The following is a 19,889-nucleotide window of genomic DNA, read 5'->3' as shown; positions in this document are numbered from 1 at the left end:
GAGTAAGTATGGTTGTTCCTCGACTAGGGGAAAGTCTAAAAAGGGGATGCTTCTCATAGCCACGGTCCTACTTTCTATTTACTAGTAATTTGTTTTTCTTCCGAATGCTTGTTTCCTTGTGTTTTTCTCTTTTGCTTTTTGATATCTTTCCGCTTATATGGGTGTGTTCTTTTTTCAATTCTTTTTTCTGTTTCATTTGTAAGATCCGTTTTTGAAGGTCTACTAATTTTCCTTTTTGCAGCATAGTTGTGGATCCTACCAATCTTAGTGATGGTCTACACTATTTTGAACTCTATGGATTAGACTGCAAAGCACCATGGCGTGGTCCTCTTTTCAGAGTTCCAATTACTATAACAAAGCCTACTGTTTTTACAAATAAGCCTCCACTGACTACATTTTCAAAGATGATATTCCTTCCAGGTTTTACTCCAATCTTACTATTTTTTCCGAATTGCCAAATATTTATTGTTAATTTTGTTAAGGGGACCAGGGCAGATGACTTGAATATACATGTGAAATGTTATTCATCTACTCTTGCCACTTCTACGTGTTTTTGTCACCAGGTCTCATTAGTATTAAACTAAATCATACTCTACAGATAATCTTTGATCATATTAAGAACGAAAAGCTCTGCAAAGAAATGGGAACAAAAACTGTGATATCAGCAGATCAACAACTCAATACCAAACAAAACAAAACTTACATGTTTCTCGATAAGGCATCCCAATTGAAAACAAAGTCAGAACATGATCGTCTTTGGCTCTTAGCCCATGGTTGAACTTTGCTCCGATGACATAGAGTTCCTTTGACAATAAAGCATCATTCATATTTCTAAAATTCATTTTGAGCCTACCCTTAGACATCTCTCCGCAGATGTTTCCCAGGCGATCCAATGAAGCCTCCTCCCCTCTTCTTTTTCATCTTAGAAGAGAGTCCTTGTCTTAGCTTCTAGAAACTTCAATACCCTTGTCGGAATAGAGAAAAGGGATACGAAATATTCCTGAAGTGCAGCCAAAACTGCGTTAGTTGGAGTTCACTTCCCACATCTGGATAGGGTTCTCGCTTTCCAAATAGAGAGCTTCCCCAATTCTTGGTAATAGGGTCTTGAAGGGCCTGACCTGGCCTAGTGGTAAGCACTAATAAGATGTTGGGCAGAACTTTTCCAGCAAAGTTAACTAGCTGGTCTAAGTCTGTCACATTCCCCCACTCTGGTAACACTACTTTTTCTGTATTGTACCTTAAACCTGAGGCAATTTTTCATCAAATTACTTTTTCTGTAACTTACAGTATAAAAATCTCCCAAGTCCAAAGGCAATTTCTCATCAAATTACTTTCTGTACTTCTTTTTTTTGTTGTACACAAGATTTCTCTCAAAGCAAATTTGGCATTTTTTTTGAGAAATCGACTACAATCTACATTAGTCGTTACAAGGCATGGTTTGAAATTTGGCAGTCACTTCTTGTCGGCTATGTCGTCAAGGGCAGCTTTGCGTCTCCTCATGGCCCTTAAAGGTTCTCTTATGCATTCTGGTTCTCCACCTTTCTCATTTAACGGCTTTTTATAAGCAATCACACTAAGCTTCTGTTTCGCCATTGAAATAGTTGTATTTAGTGATATACCTATTGCCTATATATCATTTTTCATTTCATTTGACTGATTATTTTCTCATGCCTAATGTATTAATGTGTATCAGATATTCAGAGGGTTAAGTCTAATATAACTATATCTATGTAATTTCGATGCCTCTCCCAAGCCCCAGCTTTAGACTTTTAGGTTTTGCTTCACCTTTCACTAGTTATTTGATTCTTTAATACATGAAAATGTTTGGTGATAGAGGCGCTCTGTGAAGACCAATTTTCTCATTTTGTGAGTTTATCTTCTGTTTCTTTCTGATGACTGTTGTTGATTAGGTCATATTGAGAGGCGATTTATTGATGTACCACTCGGAGCTACATGGATTGAGGCGAACATGCGAACATCAGGATTTGATACTGCTAGAAGATTTTTCATTGACGCTGTTCAGGTACATAATGCCCTAAGATCTTAATTTGCGCTGCTGGATGTGTATTTATACGGTTTATCTGCAGATTTGTCCCCTGAAGAGACCTATCAAGTGGGAGCGTGTTGAGACATTCACATCTCCTTCTTCTAGAACTTTTTCTTTCCCTGTCGAAAGTGGTCAAACGATTGAATTAGTAGTAGCTCAGTTCTGGTCAAGTGGAATAGGAAGTCAAGAAACCACTCTTGTGGATCTAGAGGTAATGCTTGATCTGGAAGGCTTTAATTTTTTTTATTTTTTATCTCTAGTGCTGCTATTATGTTTGACTTTTTTATTTCATTCTAGTGAACCGTGAACTTCTGCAGCTTTGTGATCCTTTTGATTGTGGATTTTCTTTTTTTCTCTAATTGTGGTTTTATGATTTTTTGTTAGAGAATTATTTGTGTACGCGACATGCTCCTTCCTTTAGTCCGTTTCAATTTTCAAGCATGAGTTGATCAGTTGTTCATATCAATTTAGACCGTAACCTTGTCAACGTGGATTGCACGTGTCCTTGTGGTTGCTTATTCCTTATGTTTGGTGCTCTTGCATTTGGTTGTACAAGTAGAAGTATATGTGTTTTGTTCTATTTTCATAGGTAAAGGCAACTCTAAATGAGAGGGCTACTGACTTCACTGTTTCTTTGGGGCTCTGTCCGCAACGCCGTAAATTTTTAATATTATTTTTTCGTTTGGGCAGACTCTTCTTCTGCAACTCTTTTGCTTCAGCTTTGTAGAGAATGAGGGCATATTATATGGTTTTTTCTGTTTAATTCGGTCAACATTTGAAACAGAAGGGCGACTTTGAAAATGAAAAGATACTCTGCTAAAATTCCACTTACACTATGTTTACTGTTTCTGGGACCCACGTAATAAGATTATACAAGCTATCATACCCAGATTGAGATCATCTGGCAATCTTGAAAAAAAATCGACCCTGGTCCTTATCCGTATTGGCTTGAACAATTGAGCGTAAAGCATAACAATAAGGTTATATGAAAAGTGCAAGTCTCAGTTGGAAAATGTAAAAGCCTGAGTATTAATATCTTCAGCTCGTTGTTTTTTTCTTTTTGAAACTTTGGATGAATATATTAAGAGAAAGAGAAAACTGTACAAAGGAAAGAGAAAAAAAGGAAGGGGCAATGTGACTGGAACAGAGTAACAGACTCTTCACATCATCCAATCCTCCCAATTCACCACAACATCATGAAAAGAAACAGTCCTAAAGGCTTTAGAGTTTTTTAATCCATAGGAAAGCTCGTTGTTTTTTCAATGGTCGAAGAGCTGTGTTCTTTGTTATCTATGTTAGTGACTGTCAATTGTCTCCTTCGGATATATGATCCTAATTCCTAGTGGCGTGTCCTGTTTCACATTCATTATCAGATTGAATTTCACGGAATAAGTGTCAACAAAGAGGTAGTGGTTCTTGATGGAAGTGAGGCACCCATCAGAATTGATGCCAAGGCTCTGTTATCATATGAGAAACTTCTTCCCGCTGCCATTCTTCACAAGGTAACTCTCTACATCTGATATGTTCTTTGACAAACAGAACAATAAGATAATGTTATTTTCTTTGTTATGTACTGGTTACATTGCCTCTACGTCCTCCATCTTGCAGATTAGGATTCCATATCGGCCCACCGAAGCTAAACTCTGTACACTTGCCACAGATCGTGATAAATTACCTTCTGGTAGACAAATCCTTGCTCTAACATTAACGTGAGTTCCAATACTAATCCTTGTTCTGTGATCGACGCTATTGCTTTGGTTACTACCCTCTGCAGTCGGTGATAGTGTAAATCCATTTATTTTAATGGTTCTGCAGTTATAAGTTCAAATTGGATGATGGAGCCAAAATAAAGCCTCTTGTCCCGTTACTTAACAACCGTGTGTACGATACAAAATTTGAGTCACAGTTTTATATGATTTCAGATTCGAACAAGGTAAACGTTTATTAACATGCGTTTCTCTAACTTCAATTGTTCATTCCCTTCGCATGTTGTTATATTTCTCCATTAACATTCCTTTCTATATTCTTTGTGGTCTGTTACCATATCTTGTGTCTAATTCAATTCTTAGAACTGTTGTATGAAAGTTAGAAAGTCTAGCTGCAGCCTTTTAGAGTGAGAAGAAGATCTAAGCAGGAGTTTTTAGATAAGATAAAGCATTTAAATTACATGGATGAAGGCTGACTTAGTGTAACAGTAATTCTGCACTAGCTTTGATGGGAAAAAAAGAAAACCCCACATTGCTTTGAGAAAGCAATATAATCCACCTCACACTTCTTATCATCAAATTTGAGATATCTCTCGCTTTTTGATCGGTTTCTCTATACCATTTTGATATATTCACAGAATTGTAACCGATGATGCCCGGGATACTTGCTGTCACTTTTTTTAAGTAAAGACATAACTACTTCTTGTCACTGTAATGAGTCTGACGTAAAATTGTGATATATTTTTGGGACTATATGCACAAAATCTTTGGTTTATAAGTGTTTAAAAACAACTTTTCACGTGGAGGAAGTGGTTTATCTGATAAAGCAAGCAGTTGCCCGGAGGAGTACGACTTTGAAAAGAAAATTGACACATCTACATATACAAAAACCATGAGAATTTTTTTTATAACTTTTTACTACAATAGTTTTTTTGAAGAAATAACGTACTATAGAGGCTGCAGAAGATTAGCTGGAAAAATACAAGCAAGACAAAAATAGCACCAAAATGCATCTTCACATAGTGCCATAGTGGTGATAAGAGCTTCCCAACTGGTAGTAAAATGCCAGTGAAACGTTGAAGTAGCCTAATGCTTTTTCTTACACTAGGTATAAAACCGAGCTTTGTCTCTTCTTTCCAATGGACCAACCCAAGTTCCAAAACATGTGGAATATTCACTTCGCTACATAATGTAAAGTCTGAATTGTTTTACAAACCAAAAAGTACAACATATTCAGTGCTGCATAAACTCGAACTCATGAAACAATCAGCAAACCGTCTGAGTAAAATTGAATGATTCCAGAAGAGCTTAATATTCCTACACATTTCACTGAATCTCTCTGCAGTCCGAACTTTTGAAAGTCCTTTACAGAACCATGGATACCGCTATCATCCTCATCATCCCTGGATTCATGGTCACAATATCTTTATCTTCTAGCTTGGTCATCTTCTTCACTATTAGTATTACTTCGGATGGGAATGAAATGGAAACGGAGGAGGTTTCATATTATTTAATGCTATAATTTATTAACATAATCTAATAAAGATTGTTGTCTTGTGATGTTAGGGTTTGTAGAAAACTGTCTAATGTTGATTCATAAGTTTGCAGAATGATAAAATTTTACTTCGAAGATTTGGTGCTATGGTAGTGTAAATAGTAATCTTGTTTATAAAGATGGAAATCGTTGGTTTAATAGATGTAAGCATGTGCCAACTAATTCATACTATTGCTTATGTAACAGCGTGTGTACGCAATGGGGGATGTCTATCCAGAATCCACAAAACTTCCGAAGGGTGACTATCAGTTGCAACTTTATATAAGGTATGGGGGATATTAAAGCACTAAGTGCTCTCCAACATGCTTACACACATGCAAGCGTAAATCATGGTCTAACATACCCCTCGCCTATAAATTGAGATCGTGTGGGAGTATCCCGCGTAAGGTCACTTACATTTTGGTTGCTTACATAGACAATTATGGACATTGAAATTTTACACATTTGAAAAGTTCATACGCCAACCTTTGGGGCATTTCAAACTAATTACATGTACCCTTGGGTTGTTTGGGGCTTGAGCTGTAGCATTCATATGTTTTTTTTTCCCTCTTAATAAGTTTCAGCTGAGCCACAGCGACGAGCTGTCCATGCTCAACTAAATGAGTAGTTCATGCTGACCAAACGACGAGTTTTGGGCCGTTCATTTTTATATAAATATATAATGCTGACCACGTACAACAATAAACATTATTTAAATATATGCTTAAGAATGACTAAAAAGTCAGTCAAGTTTCGACTTAGCTACTTGGTTTGGATCAGGGTTGTACCTCTGCCCCATTTGAGGATATCCCCTGTCTGCTTAGTGAGGAAGAAGATGATAAAGTCATAAAACCATGATTTTATTTGTACGAGGGATGTATAAGATTTGAGGATGAATTTGAAGTTAAAAGGCAATCGTCTTAAGGCATGTTATTAGCCTGATAAACTCTCTCCAGATCAACTTTAGGATTTCTTTTCATCTATCTTAAGCTGGAAGATTCCACTATTTTAACGATAATTCCTCTTTTGTTTATTTGCTCTTTTATCGAATGTAGCAAAAATCATTACAATCTTTGAAATGAAAGACTCTCTACCTACTTGCTCCAAACTCTTATTTAAACTTAATAACTATATCAGTTTCATGAGAGTATAAAAGATTGCAAACTATAAGTGAGAATTTCTCACAGTTTGGTCCTGATTGGAAATATATTGTTGATTATCATATTTTTGACGTAGCCATTCCTTGCTCATACAGACATGATAACGTTCAATACTTGGAAAGAATGAAGCAGTTGGTCTTATTCATCGAACGATATTTGGAGGAAAAGGTAGGCATCTACAAATAAGTTTTGGAACTTTGTTTCTAAATGGTTTTGTGTTCATAAATCAACCTGCAACAATGTATCATGTTATGTAGGTTCAACAGAATTATACATTGGTGGGAGATTGGAGAGAAAATAACTTATCTCTCTACCACTCGAACATGTCTGATATTAACTAGTCAGACTGTAAAAGTGTTTCCTAATCTTGACTCTGGAAGTAACACGCTTGGTTGAAATGCTTGGACCAAGTAAACGGATAACTGCAAAAACTCAATCCCTGCAAAGTACATAGGAAGTAGTTGGGCTTTAGAAACGGAATGATGTAAAGCTCGTAGGTGGAAGTAACTGCAGAGGTTTACACTTGTAGATATTTTATATAGTTCTTCAAGTAGAAGTTATAACTATATAACGAAGTCGTCAGTGGAAGTGAGTCAAGGGGCCATCTAGGATTGGCTCCTTGCTGATCCCATTTGACTTGAGTGGAGTAACTCAACTAATTTTACATAACTAAGAATAATTCTATTGTATATATGTGTGCGTATATATATATATACATATATATACTTCAAATGTATCAAAATCCTCTTTTATTTCAATTGCCTTGTTATATGTAAATCTATGGGTCTTTGTATTTATAACATAAAAGGTTCATAAACATAAATACGATTAGCAGCAATTCTATGTACTTATAGCTGCCCTTGTATTAACTAACTAGTACAAGAAATTGAGAATGATGCTGAAAGGTAGTTTACTACATTAAAATATAGGCATATAGCATTACCCCAAAACTATGGAAAGATCCAATCTATTTAGATCCTCATCAACCATCTTTTATTTGCAATGAGGTGCAATCAAATTTAAGGAAGACAATATTCTGGATTTCCTGACAATTAGTATTTATAATGCAGGAGTTTATGCGATTGAGCTTCTTCTCTCAACCAGATGGCCCGGTGATGGGTAATGGTAGCTTTAAATCATCAGATTTAGTTCCTGGGTATGTAAGATACCTTTATAATCTTAGTGCATTACTTCTTAATCATAAACTTTAATATGCTCATGTTTTCTCTTATGCTTGAGTAGAATATCAGAAGCTTTTTATTTGGCCCCACCAACGAAGGATAAGCTCCCTAAGGTAGTCCATCTCAAAGCATGGCAACTCAGTAACTTCTTTTCACCAGTACTTATTATATGTTGTTAACATTTTGCAGAACTGTCCAGTGGGATCTGTGTTACTTGGAGCAATTTCATACAAGAAGCCTTCTGCTGGGGTAAAGGAGACAGAAAATAATCCACTGAAACAGACTGTATCCTATCAGATTTCTTATGTAGTGGCTCCAAATAAGGTCACAATGTTTTATTTAATTTTTCTTCAGTTCATTTTTTTATTGTCTTCTGGATTGGAAGGGGGGGAGGGGGCATGCTTGCAGGCTTAATAATTCATTATCACTGATAGAACATCTATTTTAACTGTGCTCTAAATGTTAGAAACATCGTTTGTTTCATATCCTTTTGGCAGCTTGATGAGGAGAAGGCAAAGGATCATTTGCATACATGCACCAAGAGTGTGACCGAGCGCTTGGAGGAAGAGGTATGTGGCTAGCCCCTCTTTACTCGAGTCTTGTCATATGTTAATTTATTAAAAATAAATGTGTCTCCACCAATTTTCCATGTTTATGTTATTGCATGCGAAATGCTTATGCTACTTATAATTGCTACTTATAATAGGTTAAGTTTTTGAGAGGATGAACACGAAGGCATGCTAGTTCGCAGGGGACTATAAACCTAAACTTCTCTTGTAGCATGGTGGCGAAGTTCTTTTTTTCAGGATATTCAGCGTTAGGGTCAAAATTAGGCCATACCGTTGAAATTTGTTTCCATACCGTGTGGAAGTCATTGAGCAATGTACCTAATATAAATAAGGCAGATTACCAATGGCTGAATTTCTTCATGTTGAGTGGCTTGTTCTCTTCGTTTAGAATAGGGTTGTTAATTCCTTACCTTCAGATTCTGCCTTCCCGTACTGCTCAGACCTCATGCTACAAGAGACTGATTTGCCAGAGAGGAAGAGTTCGCCCCTCTTTGTCCGTTCTTTCAGACAGAGAGAGATTAGTTTAGGAAAGCGCAAGTCCAATCATTACCACAGTAGTCCAAAAGTGCGATTCTGAAGAAAGCCTTTGAATACATAAAAAGTCATCCTTTTCGAGACTTCTGTTATTGATTTGTTTAGGAATTGTCTGTCCTATGAACGCATAACAAGTCTATCATTTATTATTTGGTATTCATAATACATCACAATTAATTTGCTTCGTCTTTATGAACTTATCTTCTTTTGCCTATTGTTGATGAACTCTCTTAAGTTTGCTAGCAAGATCCTTGGCGTGTTATTATTGCATGTATAAATAGGAAAGTAGTTACTCTCTACCTAGCATTTCTGCATTTCACAGAAACGCACAGTTTGTCAATTTGTAATTATTTTAAAATAAGATAGTATTTCGGTTTTTTGCATAATAATACCGCCATTATGTGAGTTTTTAGTAACCTAAGTATCTCAACAAAATATAGTTCTTCCCATTTAGACCAAAACTTATACTGAAGCTGAAACTATATTCCTTGAATGTATTAGCGTCATATGATTAATATTATATTCATTTTATACATGCTAATATGTAAACCAGTGTTCATTTGTCATTAAAGACGCCGCTATATATCGTGAAGAGTGTTTTTTATATTTTCGGTACATATCCTATTCAATCTAACTCATTTGTAATTTGTAAATGACCACGTGAGACATAGTTTAGGAAATCTGAATTTTTATATTTTCAGTATTACTAATTAATTTGTTGATTCAATTAAGTAATTAATGGTATGTATTTGTAATAGTCCCACATTGCTCACAAGAGTGTCCAGAGACTGGGCTATATGTGTAAGCTCAAGCTTAGTAAGTACCGAGGCCTTTTGGGTAGGCTTGTGGTGCCTTCGCCAAGAACAAAACCCCGTACCCGTGTGGGCTTGGGCCTGGGTGGTTAAAGCGGGGACAATATCGGCAACTGCTAAGGCTTGGGGCGTTACAGTATTAAATGGCTGTCATCTATAATATTCATTATACATATAATTATAAATTAATAATGGGTGGCTGGCTGCCCACACTCTACCTTGTTTTGATTCACTCACTAATTTCAACTCTTCTTCGCTGTCCCAATGTTTTTCTTTTGTTTTTCGAAACTTTGTTGTGTCCTCAGAGGCCCTGAGTTCCAATGTTTTAGATGCTCCAAATTTGACTACTGCTGTCATAGGAAGATCTGTAAGGCAGTGGTGGGGCTCTGTTGCTGCTACACCACGGCTCTAAGAAGCCAGTATATATATATATATATATATATATGTAATACAATGCTTTTGTAGTTGTGTATAATATGAGATGTATGATAACTGTATATATAGTTATACATAATATGCGGCCGGGGAGCCTAATTCCTCGTCCCACTAGTTGTAAACTTCTAAACCCCGATATATTACACCCTTAACAACCTTCTATATATCTTATAGACGTACCCGTAGCTCCGTCTGTCTGAGCATGTACTTCATCTTTCACAATGTTTCTTATCCAAGCCAGATGCGCCCTGTAAGACAGAAGTATTTAACCTGTTAACGCTTGGTGTAATCTGTTGCTACTCCTGTATAGGTCCGTGATACAAAGATAAGATTCTTGGCAAGCCTTAAGCAAGCCACTGAAGAAGAACGTTCTCAATATAAAGAATTGTCGGCATGCCTTAAGGTAAAGTCCCTTCCAATTTACTTGGATATCGTTTGATTTAATTGCCAAAAATAATAATCTCTGTTTCTGCAGTCTGAATACCCAAATTACACTCCCTTGCTTTCTAAAATCTTAGAGGGTTTGCTTTCCCGAAGTGGTATTGAAGATAAGATCCTCTATAACCAAGAGGTAATTTTTTGATGTGGCGACTGTTATATAATCACATTGTGCTTCTAATGTTGAACTCAACTAATTATGCTCATAAGGAGTCTAGCATATTCTATTTCCAATCTAACACTCTCAGGTTTTGAAATCCAATGTAGCTATAACTACTTATCAAGTTCCTGCTCAGATTTAGATTCCATATTTCAGGTTATAGAAGCAGCAAATGAGGTGGTTAATAGTATCGACAAAGATGAGTTAGCAAAGTTCTTTTCGATGAAATGTGATCCCGAAGATGATGAGGCAGAGGTCTGTATAATCGTGGATACACTCATTTCTATTCTTTGTTCTGTAACTTCTTATAGTGATCTATGAGACCTCTTTTTGAAATAAAAATCAGGCAGTCATAAGAATTGCAATAGCAAAATTATCCAATTTTGCCAGCAACCCTTGGTTGGAGTGGTAAGAGGTTTATTCTTCCACCCTAGAGGTCAAGGGTTCGAGGCACGCTGACAATTCAAAAAAATAAAAAAAAGTTATCCAATTTTCAGTCACGGTATAGTTGCCAGCCGTGGTTCATATTTCGAAGTTTATTATAATGAACTATATTCTTGTTTATCAATTTATTTCTGTTACTTACATTTGTAAGGTTGTGTAACATTGGCTTAAATGAGCAGAAAATAAAAAAGAAGATGGAAGCAACTCGTGAGCAGTTGGTAGAAGCACTGTACCGTAAAGGACTATCACTGTCAGAGATTGAAACTATCAAGGTGCACTGCTTTATGATTTTTCTTTCTTTTATTGATCAATTTATTTTTGTAAGTGTTTTGCTTTAATTATATAATGCCAGTAGTAACTGGTAAGCAATACGCCTGGTTAGCCTATTTTTAGTTTTTACCTTGTTATAGAACTACTACCTCTTTTCTACCTGACTCGAGAATAACTTACTGGGTTTAGAGGTGTTGCCATTTTAGTACGGATCATGATCTTCATACCTCTTACTTTAGAAGGTCTCTTACCACATTAGGGTACTTCTGGTCACAGAATACAAGTGAGACCTAGAACAGGAGTACAGGACAATGACCTATGTTTGCTCTGAGCTTTAAAATACAAAATATTTTCACATGAAAGTTATGTAGAAAGTAGTAAATATTTCTTTCCTGCCTGCATGTTACTTTTTATATTTGGAGTTACCAGAGGAGCGTATAAAACTCTCGGGTAGTTCTATTCGAAATTTAGTGTCTTCGATAGAATTTTCTCTACAGCATAATCTGTTTGATGGGTTCAATCCTCAACCAATAGTATGTTGTATCCTGCTTTCTCAATATGAGGTTAAGGTCAGATCTGCTATGAAAATTTTATTCCCTTAATAACCTACTTAAATTAGTTAGAAGATTCTTTTTATTGACTTGAGCAGTATTTTGGCATCACTAAAAACAGAAGGATAATATATATTGCTTAGAACTTAGAAGTATACTTTGCACTCCAAAATGTTGAAAGTTATTAAAAGTACTAGTATCGCAGGGCAAAGAGGTTGAGAATAAATCAACAAATGGAAGCTCCGTGGATGATTTGTCAACATCGGAAGAATCTGGAACAGACTCGAGGGAGAAGCGAGATTTATTTGAAGAAAACTGGAAAGAACTTAAGAGGTGGGTGGAAGTGAAGTCTTCCAAGTACAGCAAACTCTTAGTGTTTCATGAAAAACGAAATGGGAGGCTTGGAACAGCTCTAAAGGTATAAGCAACTAGCCTTTTAGCTGATTGTTTCTCTGTTTTATGGTTGAACTTGAAGTAGTAAATTAATAGATCTTGAATCACGTAGAAAACCACCTCCCGAATCACGTAGAAAACCACCAACTATGGGAATTGAAAATATGAATAAGTTGTGTTATTTATTGGGGATGGCGCAGGTGGTAAATGATGCAATTCAGGAAGAAGGAGAACCAGCAAAGAAGCAGCTGTATGATCTAAAGCTGGCCTTGTTGGAGGAGATTGGGTGGAGTCATTTGGTATCATACGAGAAGCGCTGGATGCACATCCGATTCCCTCTCAGCTTGCCTCTATTCTAAGTCTCTCTCTTTCTAAACAGCTTCTACGAAACCTGTTCACTTGATGATGTTGCAAAATTACAGTCAAACCGGCCATATGCTCATAATACAACAAATAAATAGAACATATCTTGAAACAGCATTTTAAGTTTACTTAAGAGTTAAGATAATCAAATTTCTATTTTGAGCAATTATGTGCTTTTTAGTTCTCTTAACACTTAGTACTATTATTCCATCATTATCAAGTTTTATTAATATAAAATAACTTGCCCAGTACCATTAAAGTTGTGATTACCGTTAATCATTTTAATATAGGTAAAAAAAGGAAATATGTTCAAGTTTTCCGATATATGGGAGAATAGGGACTAATCTCAGAAAACCAGTTAGTTGGATTGAGTCTCCCAGTTCTCTACTTGTTTAATAGAATTTTCTTTTTGAGCAATGAAAGCATTAAGACTTGGAGGATCAAATGGAGGAGGCATAGAGCACGGACTGGTACTGCTAGATTCCTTAACAGCAGACTCCATCATGAACTCTTTCCCTACTCCTGTAGCTGAACAAACCAAGGTCTCAGGACAAATCTGAACTGCGTTTTGAGGTATAGCGGGTTTGTATTTCAAGAGCTTAGAGTATTCACTTAATAGATGAAACATGTAGTCATAAACGTGTTCCATCTTTAATTTTTCATGGATGAACTTACTCGCTGCTCTCCCAATATCTTGCGCCTGTGAATTTTTTTATAAGTATCGAACTATCGATCAATAACAGCAAACTTTCAGACAGAAAAATCGGGCAGGCTGGTAGACAAGTAGAGAGAGAGAGAGAAAGAGAGATATTACCTTGTGTTGGTTGTTGTTTCCCCAATCAACAGCAAACTTGATAGATTTGCACTTGTTATTTTCTGTGACTGGCCAGTAATGTTCCATGGGTAGTAAACTTCTTGTAAAGAAGTCATAGTACTTGGGCTTTACTATTAAAGTGGGAGAATCACAGGCAAGAATGTATTTCTCACTAACTGACCATGCCTGTCCTTCTATATATATCTTGTACCTGTTTCAATGTTCAACCAACCATTACTCATTCAGGATTAACGACAGCGTTTCGGAACAGTATAGAAAAGTTCATAGGGTATAGTCTTTTTTACCTGTGAGTGCATTGATTTGCTAAATTTGATTGTTGGAAACCTTGTCGAGTTTCAGCTGCCCAATTCTGTCAATCCAGTAGTTACTATATAAACTCGAAACTTAATCATTTAAAGCCAATAGACACAATGTGGAAAGTAAGCAAAATTTCTCATGGGATCTGACTGGTATTCACCTCTTGGCTGTACAAATAGATTTTCTCATTCTAAACAAACATGAGAGACAAATAAATGGTCAGTTTACCTGGGCGTAGAGGCGGGCATTCCAATCATTTTTATCGGAAACATTGCACTTCATGAGATCTTTCCTGGTCGGAGCTACAGTTGGATTTCCTTTCCAATAAGCATACGGTTCTCTTTCTACCCATTTGCTCTTCTTGTTTCCTTCTTTAAGCTCCTCCAGTAATATTTCCCACGGCTTAATATTGATCTCTGGCCTGCCAATTAAAACATATCTTCTAAGAGTTTTACTCGATATATTGATAGCACAGTCAGTATTTCTTTTGATTTTCTTACAACAATATGTGGTCAGAATGGTGCAAGTCAAGTAAGATTTCGAGTAAATCAGCGTCGAGGGAGGGATCAAAAAACAATATTTCTATATAGAAAGACCAAAAAAGACATCTGTTTGTAAAAAATAATAGGCTACTACTTACCAACCCCAGAAAGACCAATCAGGGAAGACAATATCCAAGGTGAAGTCATCTCCAGAGTAACAAAACAATGGTGGTGGTGAAGTGTTGTTGATGGGTTTTCCATCTTTATAGAAGTCACTAGACTTAATGGCAGGCCAGTCAAGACAATCAAACATAAGATCCAAATCTGGCAACTTCCCTGGGTACCTCCTAAGTAGTTGCAGAATACCCCATAATGTGTTAATATCCCTTGTATGAAATGACTTTTTATACATCTCCATATATGCTTTCCCATTCAATATTACTAACCTAAAGTTGGCTGTTCTTTTAGCCCTCATCACCATCTCCATACTTATCCCTGTTTCCTTCCATGGTTTGAGATCTTCACCGATCCATCGGAAATAATGAGGGCATATGCCTGACGATGGTGAACTCTCGTTTGAGACTTCATTTCGATAATTAGAAGTGCAATAAGGTTTTGCAGAGCAATTGAGAGTAATTGGGATTTCATGTTTTTGTAGAGGTTTGTTCTTGGGGATTATTGGAGTGCTTTTTGCAGCTTTATTTCCACAATTTGAATTGGCACTTGTCCAAACTGTATTCTGCAAACACTTAAAACCAATAGTTGAAACTAACGAGAATGCTGTGTTATTTTTGACTTGTTGACTCAGTTTTCGGTGAAAACATTAGAGTTGGAAGTTTGTTGTTATACTTACAGGTTCGATGCACAGAGAATACATATAAGCTCCAAACAAGAGTACGATGATGAAGAGAATGGTCATACTACTTGGTGCCTTTTTTATCGTCTTAGATAAATGCTTAAAAGCTCTAGAGTCGTAACCAAAACTTAGTAGACGTCCTTGCATGATTTTAATGTCTCCTCTACCTACTTAGTTTCCTTCTCTCCGTCGTCCTACATGACCAAGAGTAAGAGTAACAACACATTCTATAATGCTACATCAGCAGGTATAGTAAAGTAAGCAAAATCATACGTAAAGAGAAGGGGGGATATGAAAAAATGGAAACAAACGTTTATGATTTATTGGATTTAAAGGCTTGAACATAGAAAAAAAACACCAAGTTAATGAAATACTTCAAATGTCATTCTTAGCAAAGGTAGATTGAGACTTGATAATGTCTTAATAGATTGAAAAATTATTCCACTCATATCTAGTATTCAATGACAGAGATATGATTGCATATCTTGAAAAAGTTCGTTGTGTTACTCAAGTCAGATTCTAGTTGAAAGTGCTAAATGCAAATAGAATGACAAATGTAGTTTCCATTCCTACCGTAGAAGTTGTAACTTCAAAGATTTATGTCTAAGTATTAAATATTTCGCGAGACCATTCATATGAATGAATGTTGTCTAAATTCATTACCGTTGTAGAATCTTATATAAGTGTTGTTGAATAGAAGTTGGAAAAGAAAGAAACAACACGAAGAAAAAAGATGTCTGGTTCTTTGAGCTTACCTTGGGCTGAAATGTGTAGTGAACTTACCTTTTTCTTTTAGTTGGTAATTCGATTTTACCCCCTATAACTGTCACAAATAGATTATATCATATGCGACCAGATTACCATTTTTGGGTGCCAATTTGAGTCTATCCGGTTCTTCCTATTTTCCTCTTTTATCTTTTCACCATTCTCAAATTGATCTTCAAATCTTTCTCCAGTCTCATAATTTTTTTTTCTCTCTCTGTCACTCTCATTAGCCCCAAATCAGAGGAACTACAAGTCCATTGGTGTGATTTAGAAGTGAGAAGCGGTCGGTTGTTAACCATTTAGGGTCGCACCGAAGCCAAACTAATCAATAGCGGTTTGGTTAAATCATCGTCCGAACTCGAGCCAATCAAATCGTCAGCCAACTTCGTTTAGCCGGTTCGGTTTGACTCGCCTGAGTTCGATTATTCGGTCCGACCAAACTCAATTAGCCAAACCAATCATGAAAAAAAATATTGAATCTAAGAAGAAGTGTGAAAGTTAAAATTTAAAGTCAGTCTTTAAACTAATATGTGTTTGAATACCTACAAAATAATATATTTTTTGTTTACGGTCCTTAATAAGTAATGATTATTGATTTAAACTCACACTGTGAATACCATCTAATATTCTTTTAGTAAGATTTGAAAAATCAAACTGGACTAGAGCTTTGTCTGATCTTTACATAAATTCGCCCCTGGATAGGGGGTTGAGAATCAAAAGGTGCCAGAGGGAGGAGGAAGGACAAAAAAAATAATGTCTACTGGGGTTTGGAATGACAAAGGAACGAATGGATGAAAAAGATGAATGGAAATACAAGAAAGGCAGATGATGATTCGAAGTTACTTGATCGAATTATTAGTTGGTCAAATGTGAGGACATAAAAGGTATGTTAGTCAGAATATGAGGACCAAATAGTTAGATAGTTAACATTTTTCTTGTTTAACAAATTTTTGGCATTCTAGACCTGGAAACTTACGCTTGATGGTTCCCGGCATGGCTGGAAATTTAGTACACCCATTCCGTGGTCCGCACACTCGGGGGAGAGTCTGAAACTTACACTATAGATGTATGCTCAGGTTTAGTAAGTGACGAAATTTTTTGGATAGGCTAGTGGAGTCTTTGCCAACAACAAAGTCCTGTACTTGTAGGGTTGGGTCTGGGTGTATAAAGCGGATACAACATCGATAAATTCTAGGGTCTGAGCGTCATAGATGGTATCAAAGCCGAAGAGGCCTTGTCTATTGTGACAAAATCAAGTAAACCAAGAAAAGCAATAAGAAATTAAACAATCACACATAACGCAAGAGATTTACGTGGTTCGGTTGGTGAGACGTATTCCACGGCGAACAACATCACTATGATAAGCAAACAAGTTACATAAGGGATTCGTGGGAATTCCACCTTAACATATCCCTAGAGTTTCAGTTGAGAGAAATTTGGTCAAAATTCTCTATAAATTTTTTGTTTTGGTAATTTTTTGTTTTGGTAAAAAATGATCATCTAATTTTTTTTAATCTTCAACTCTCTAGGTATTTTCGTAATTTGAAACAACTTGCAACAAGTTTCCAACAACTTGCAGTAGCTTTGCAACAACTTGCATCAGCTTTGCAACAATTTTGGAACAACTTATGGAAAAGTTGCAAAATACATTGTGGTTTTAACGAGACAAAATACAAATTTTAATCTTTTAACCAAACAAAGTACACATTTTGGATTTTTAACCAAACAAAATATAACTTGTCTTTTTAACTTAGAAAACTTTAAAATTGTGTCTTACGCCTAATTTCTTGTTCAGTTTATATAGTTACTGAAACCCAAATCCCACTGAACCGTCGCCTCACCTACTCTTTCCGATTCTCGAAAGATACATGAATACCACTAAAACTTATAACCAGCATAACATGAGTCATGTTTCGCATACCAGCCCTGCCTCGAAGATCAACTTTGCCAAGGGGTCCAAAATTTCGCGCAGAGGTCTACGACATCAAACCAATTACTTTTGTCTTGTAAATGGGTTGTCGGGTCACAAACCAAATTAGATATCAATCCCATATTCAAGACACTTTCAACAGTGTCGCTAAGAGTGGGCAATTGTGATAGTCTCACATCGCTCGCAAGAGAGTCTGGAGCGTGGGCTATTAGTAAGCGTCAATCTTTTTAGGTGGGTTCGTGGAGCCTTTGCCAAGAACAAAACTCCGTACTTGTGGAGCTCTGACTGAGTGTCTAAAACAGAGACAATATCGATAATTACTAAGATTTGTGCGTTAATTGTAATAGTCTCACATCGATTGAGAGGAAGTCTAAAACCTAAGCTCGTTCGTTGAAGCTTAGTAAATGTCGAGGTTTTTTGAGTGGATCCGTTGAGCATTCGCTAGAAACGATGAAACATAACATTGTACCAATGGACTTAGGTCAGAGTATTTAAAACGAATACAATATCGCTAATTGCTAAAGATTAGGGCCTCACACCCAAGGATTATATCCATCGTCAACGACGAACCAATTTTTAGGTTTCAAGTTATATTTTGTTTGGTTAAAACCCCACCTATTTGATCAAAAATCTAAATGCAACCAATACAAATATATTTTTGGCAACTCTTTTGCAAACTTGTTACAAATTACGAAAATACCGAAAGAGTTGAAGACTACAAAATAGGTTGGCGTTTCGGGGAAATAAGAAAATTTTCGGAAGAAAGTTTTGGGTGGAAACGATATTTTTTTTTCTTTCCTCCAAACACAACCCACTTTTAAAGCTTTTTATTTTCTTCTTCCTCTATCTTCTCACCCACCACCATAAATTCCGAGAACCATTAACCCTTCTCCTCTCTCTTTCCCTCTCTTTCTACTCTTCTATAATTCCTTTTGCCGGAACTAAGAGAGAAGGAGAGAGGGAGAGGATATGACGAGAGAGAGAGAGAAGAGAGAGAGGGAGAAGAGAGAAGAGAGGTAGAAGTCATCGGCCACATCCGGCCGGGGACTTTCTGTCGACGACTTGTAGGGTGCGTTTGGTTTGAGTATTTTCGGTTTTCCACCTTTCTTTGAAAACTTTTCTTGTTTTCCCAAAACATTGACAAAAAAAATTGAGTGATTATTTTTTACCGCATAAAAGAATTTACAAAGAAATTTCCGTTTTTAAAATAACTAAACGAATTAAATTACTACCCAGCCATGGAGTAACCTTAGCCTTCTACATATTCTTCGTTCTTCGAAGGAGTGAAGAAAGGAAGATCTAGGTAGTCAATCCTAAAATGTTGGCAAGAAAGTGTATTTTCAAGCCACGCACCGTCTTTATAGGCCATCTCACTCTCTATCTTCTACCACCATGTCTTTCTTGTGAAGCAATAATAAGTAACAGTTAGATGTTTTATTGCTTCCTATTTTTGTATGTCAAGTTGGGGAGTAGGTGTTTTCCTGCTTCCTATTTTTGAATGTCAAGTGGGGGAGTAGATTTTCATGTATATGATTAGCAACAGTTATTTAATAATATTGTCATAAAACATGTACAAATTCGGATAGTAAATTATGCGTGTGGAACCTTCGGTTTAAGTCCAGAGATTCGTCCATGTTCCTGAATCTCTGACGTTCATACGAGTAAAAAATTACTCAGTTTGTAATGAAAATATATTTTGGTTTTCTGAAGACGATATTTTGAATCTGAAGTGTCTGACTCAAATGGACCCATAATCAACCATATCAGATTTCAGATCTGACTTGAAAAAGAAAAACACTACCGGAGTTAGTTTATCTTCATGAGATAAACTAACTATGGTATGTGATGAACAACAAATGGGTGCTTGCGAAAGAAGAACACATTTGAAAGTAGAACATACCGAGTAAGATACGTACCTGATCTCTATATAAGTTTAAACAACTCCAAGTAGCAACAAATCTATAGCCGAGAAAATAATTCTACTGTTTTTAGTTAACTAGCTCGTTCCATTTTCACTGCCATCGTAAACTACCTCGGTTGTGCTTGTGTTTCTGTTTTTGAAAGAAGATTGAGTACTGATAATGATGATGCTTAATTCAAGTTATAATGTATGTATCATCATGTGCT

General features: G+C 36.3%; 2 protein-coding genes across 2 annotated transcripts in view; one reads left to right on the top strand and one right to left on the bottom strand.

The window, feature by feature from the left end:
• TPP2 (tripeptidyl peptidase ii) overlaps positions 1-12,763 on the top strand; it is a 23,711-nt gene extending 10,948 nt beyond the window's left edge. Inside the window, exons 17-34 of the mRNA XM_086651110.1 lie at positions 242-420; positions 1,911-2,023; positions 2,088-2,258; positions 3,421-3,549; positions 3,656-3,756; positions 3,863-3,980; positions 5,495-5,574; positions 6,543-6,615; positions 7,518-7,603; positions 7,690-7,741; positions 7,818-7,952; positions 8,126-8,197; positions 10,289-10,381; positions 10,454-10,549; positions 10,733-10,831; positions 11,200-11,292; positions 12,047-12,259; positions 12,435-12,763. Coding sequence (XP_086507236.1) covers positions 242-420; positions 1,911-2,023; positions 2,088-2,258; positions 3,421-3,549; positions 3,656-3,756; positions 3,863-3,980; positions 5,495-5,574; positions 6,543-6,615; positions 7,518-7,603; positions 7,690-7,741; positions 7,818-7,952; positions 8,126-8,197; positions 10,289-10,381; positions 10,454-10,549; positions 10,733-10,831; positions 11,200-11,292; positions 12,047-12,259; positions 12,435-12,593 — 2,062 coding nt within the window. The 3' untranslated portion in view covers positions 12,594-12,763. The remainder of the gene's footprint in view (positions 1-241; positions 421-1,910; positions 2,024-2,087; positions 2,259-3,420; positions 3,550-3,655; positions 3,757-3,862; positions 3,981-5,494; positions 5,575-6,542; positions 6,616-7,517; positions 7,604-7,689; positions 7,742-7,817; positions 7,953-8,125; positions 8,198-10,288; positions 10,382-10,453; positions 10,550-10,732; positions 10,832-11,199; positions 11,293-12,046; positions 12,260-12,434) is intronic.
• Positions 12,702-19,889, bottom strand: LOC147533968 (uncharacterized). The gene is made up of 7 exons (XM_086651111.1): positions 19,679-19,889; positions 15,065-15,261; positions 14,370-14,950; positions 13,958-14,150; positions 13,717-13,781; positions 13,412-13,622; positions 12,702-13,297 (listed from the first exon to the last, which is right to left on the bottom strand). Exons 2-7 carry the CDS (start codon positions 15,212-15,214, stop codon positions 12,956-12,958), a joined length of 1,542 nt encoding a protein of 513 aa, XP_086507237.1. The 5' UTR covers positions 15,215-15,261; positions 19,679-19,889; the 3' UTR covers positions 12,702-12,955.

Source organism: Eschscholzia californica, unplaced genomic scaffold (genome assembly GCF_041429995.1).
Source record: "Eschscholzia californica isolate CP2 unplaced genomic scaffold, dmEscCali1.0.p SCAF_6, whole genome shotgun sequence".
Lineage (NCBI taxonomy): Eukaryota > Viridiplantae > Streptophyta > Magnoliopsida > Ranunculales > Papaveraceae > Eschscholzia > Eschscholzia californica.
This window is presented reverse-complemented; position numbering and strand designations above follow the sequence as displayed.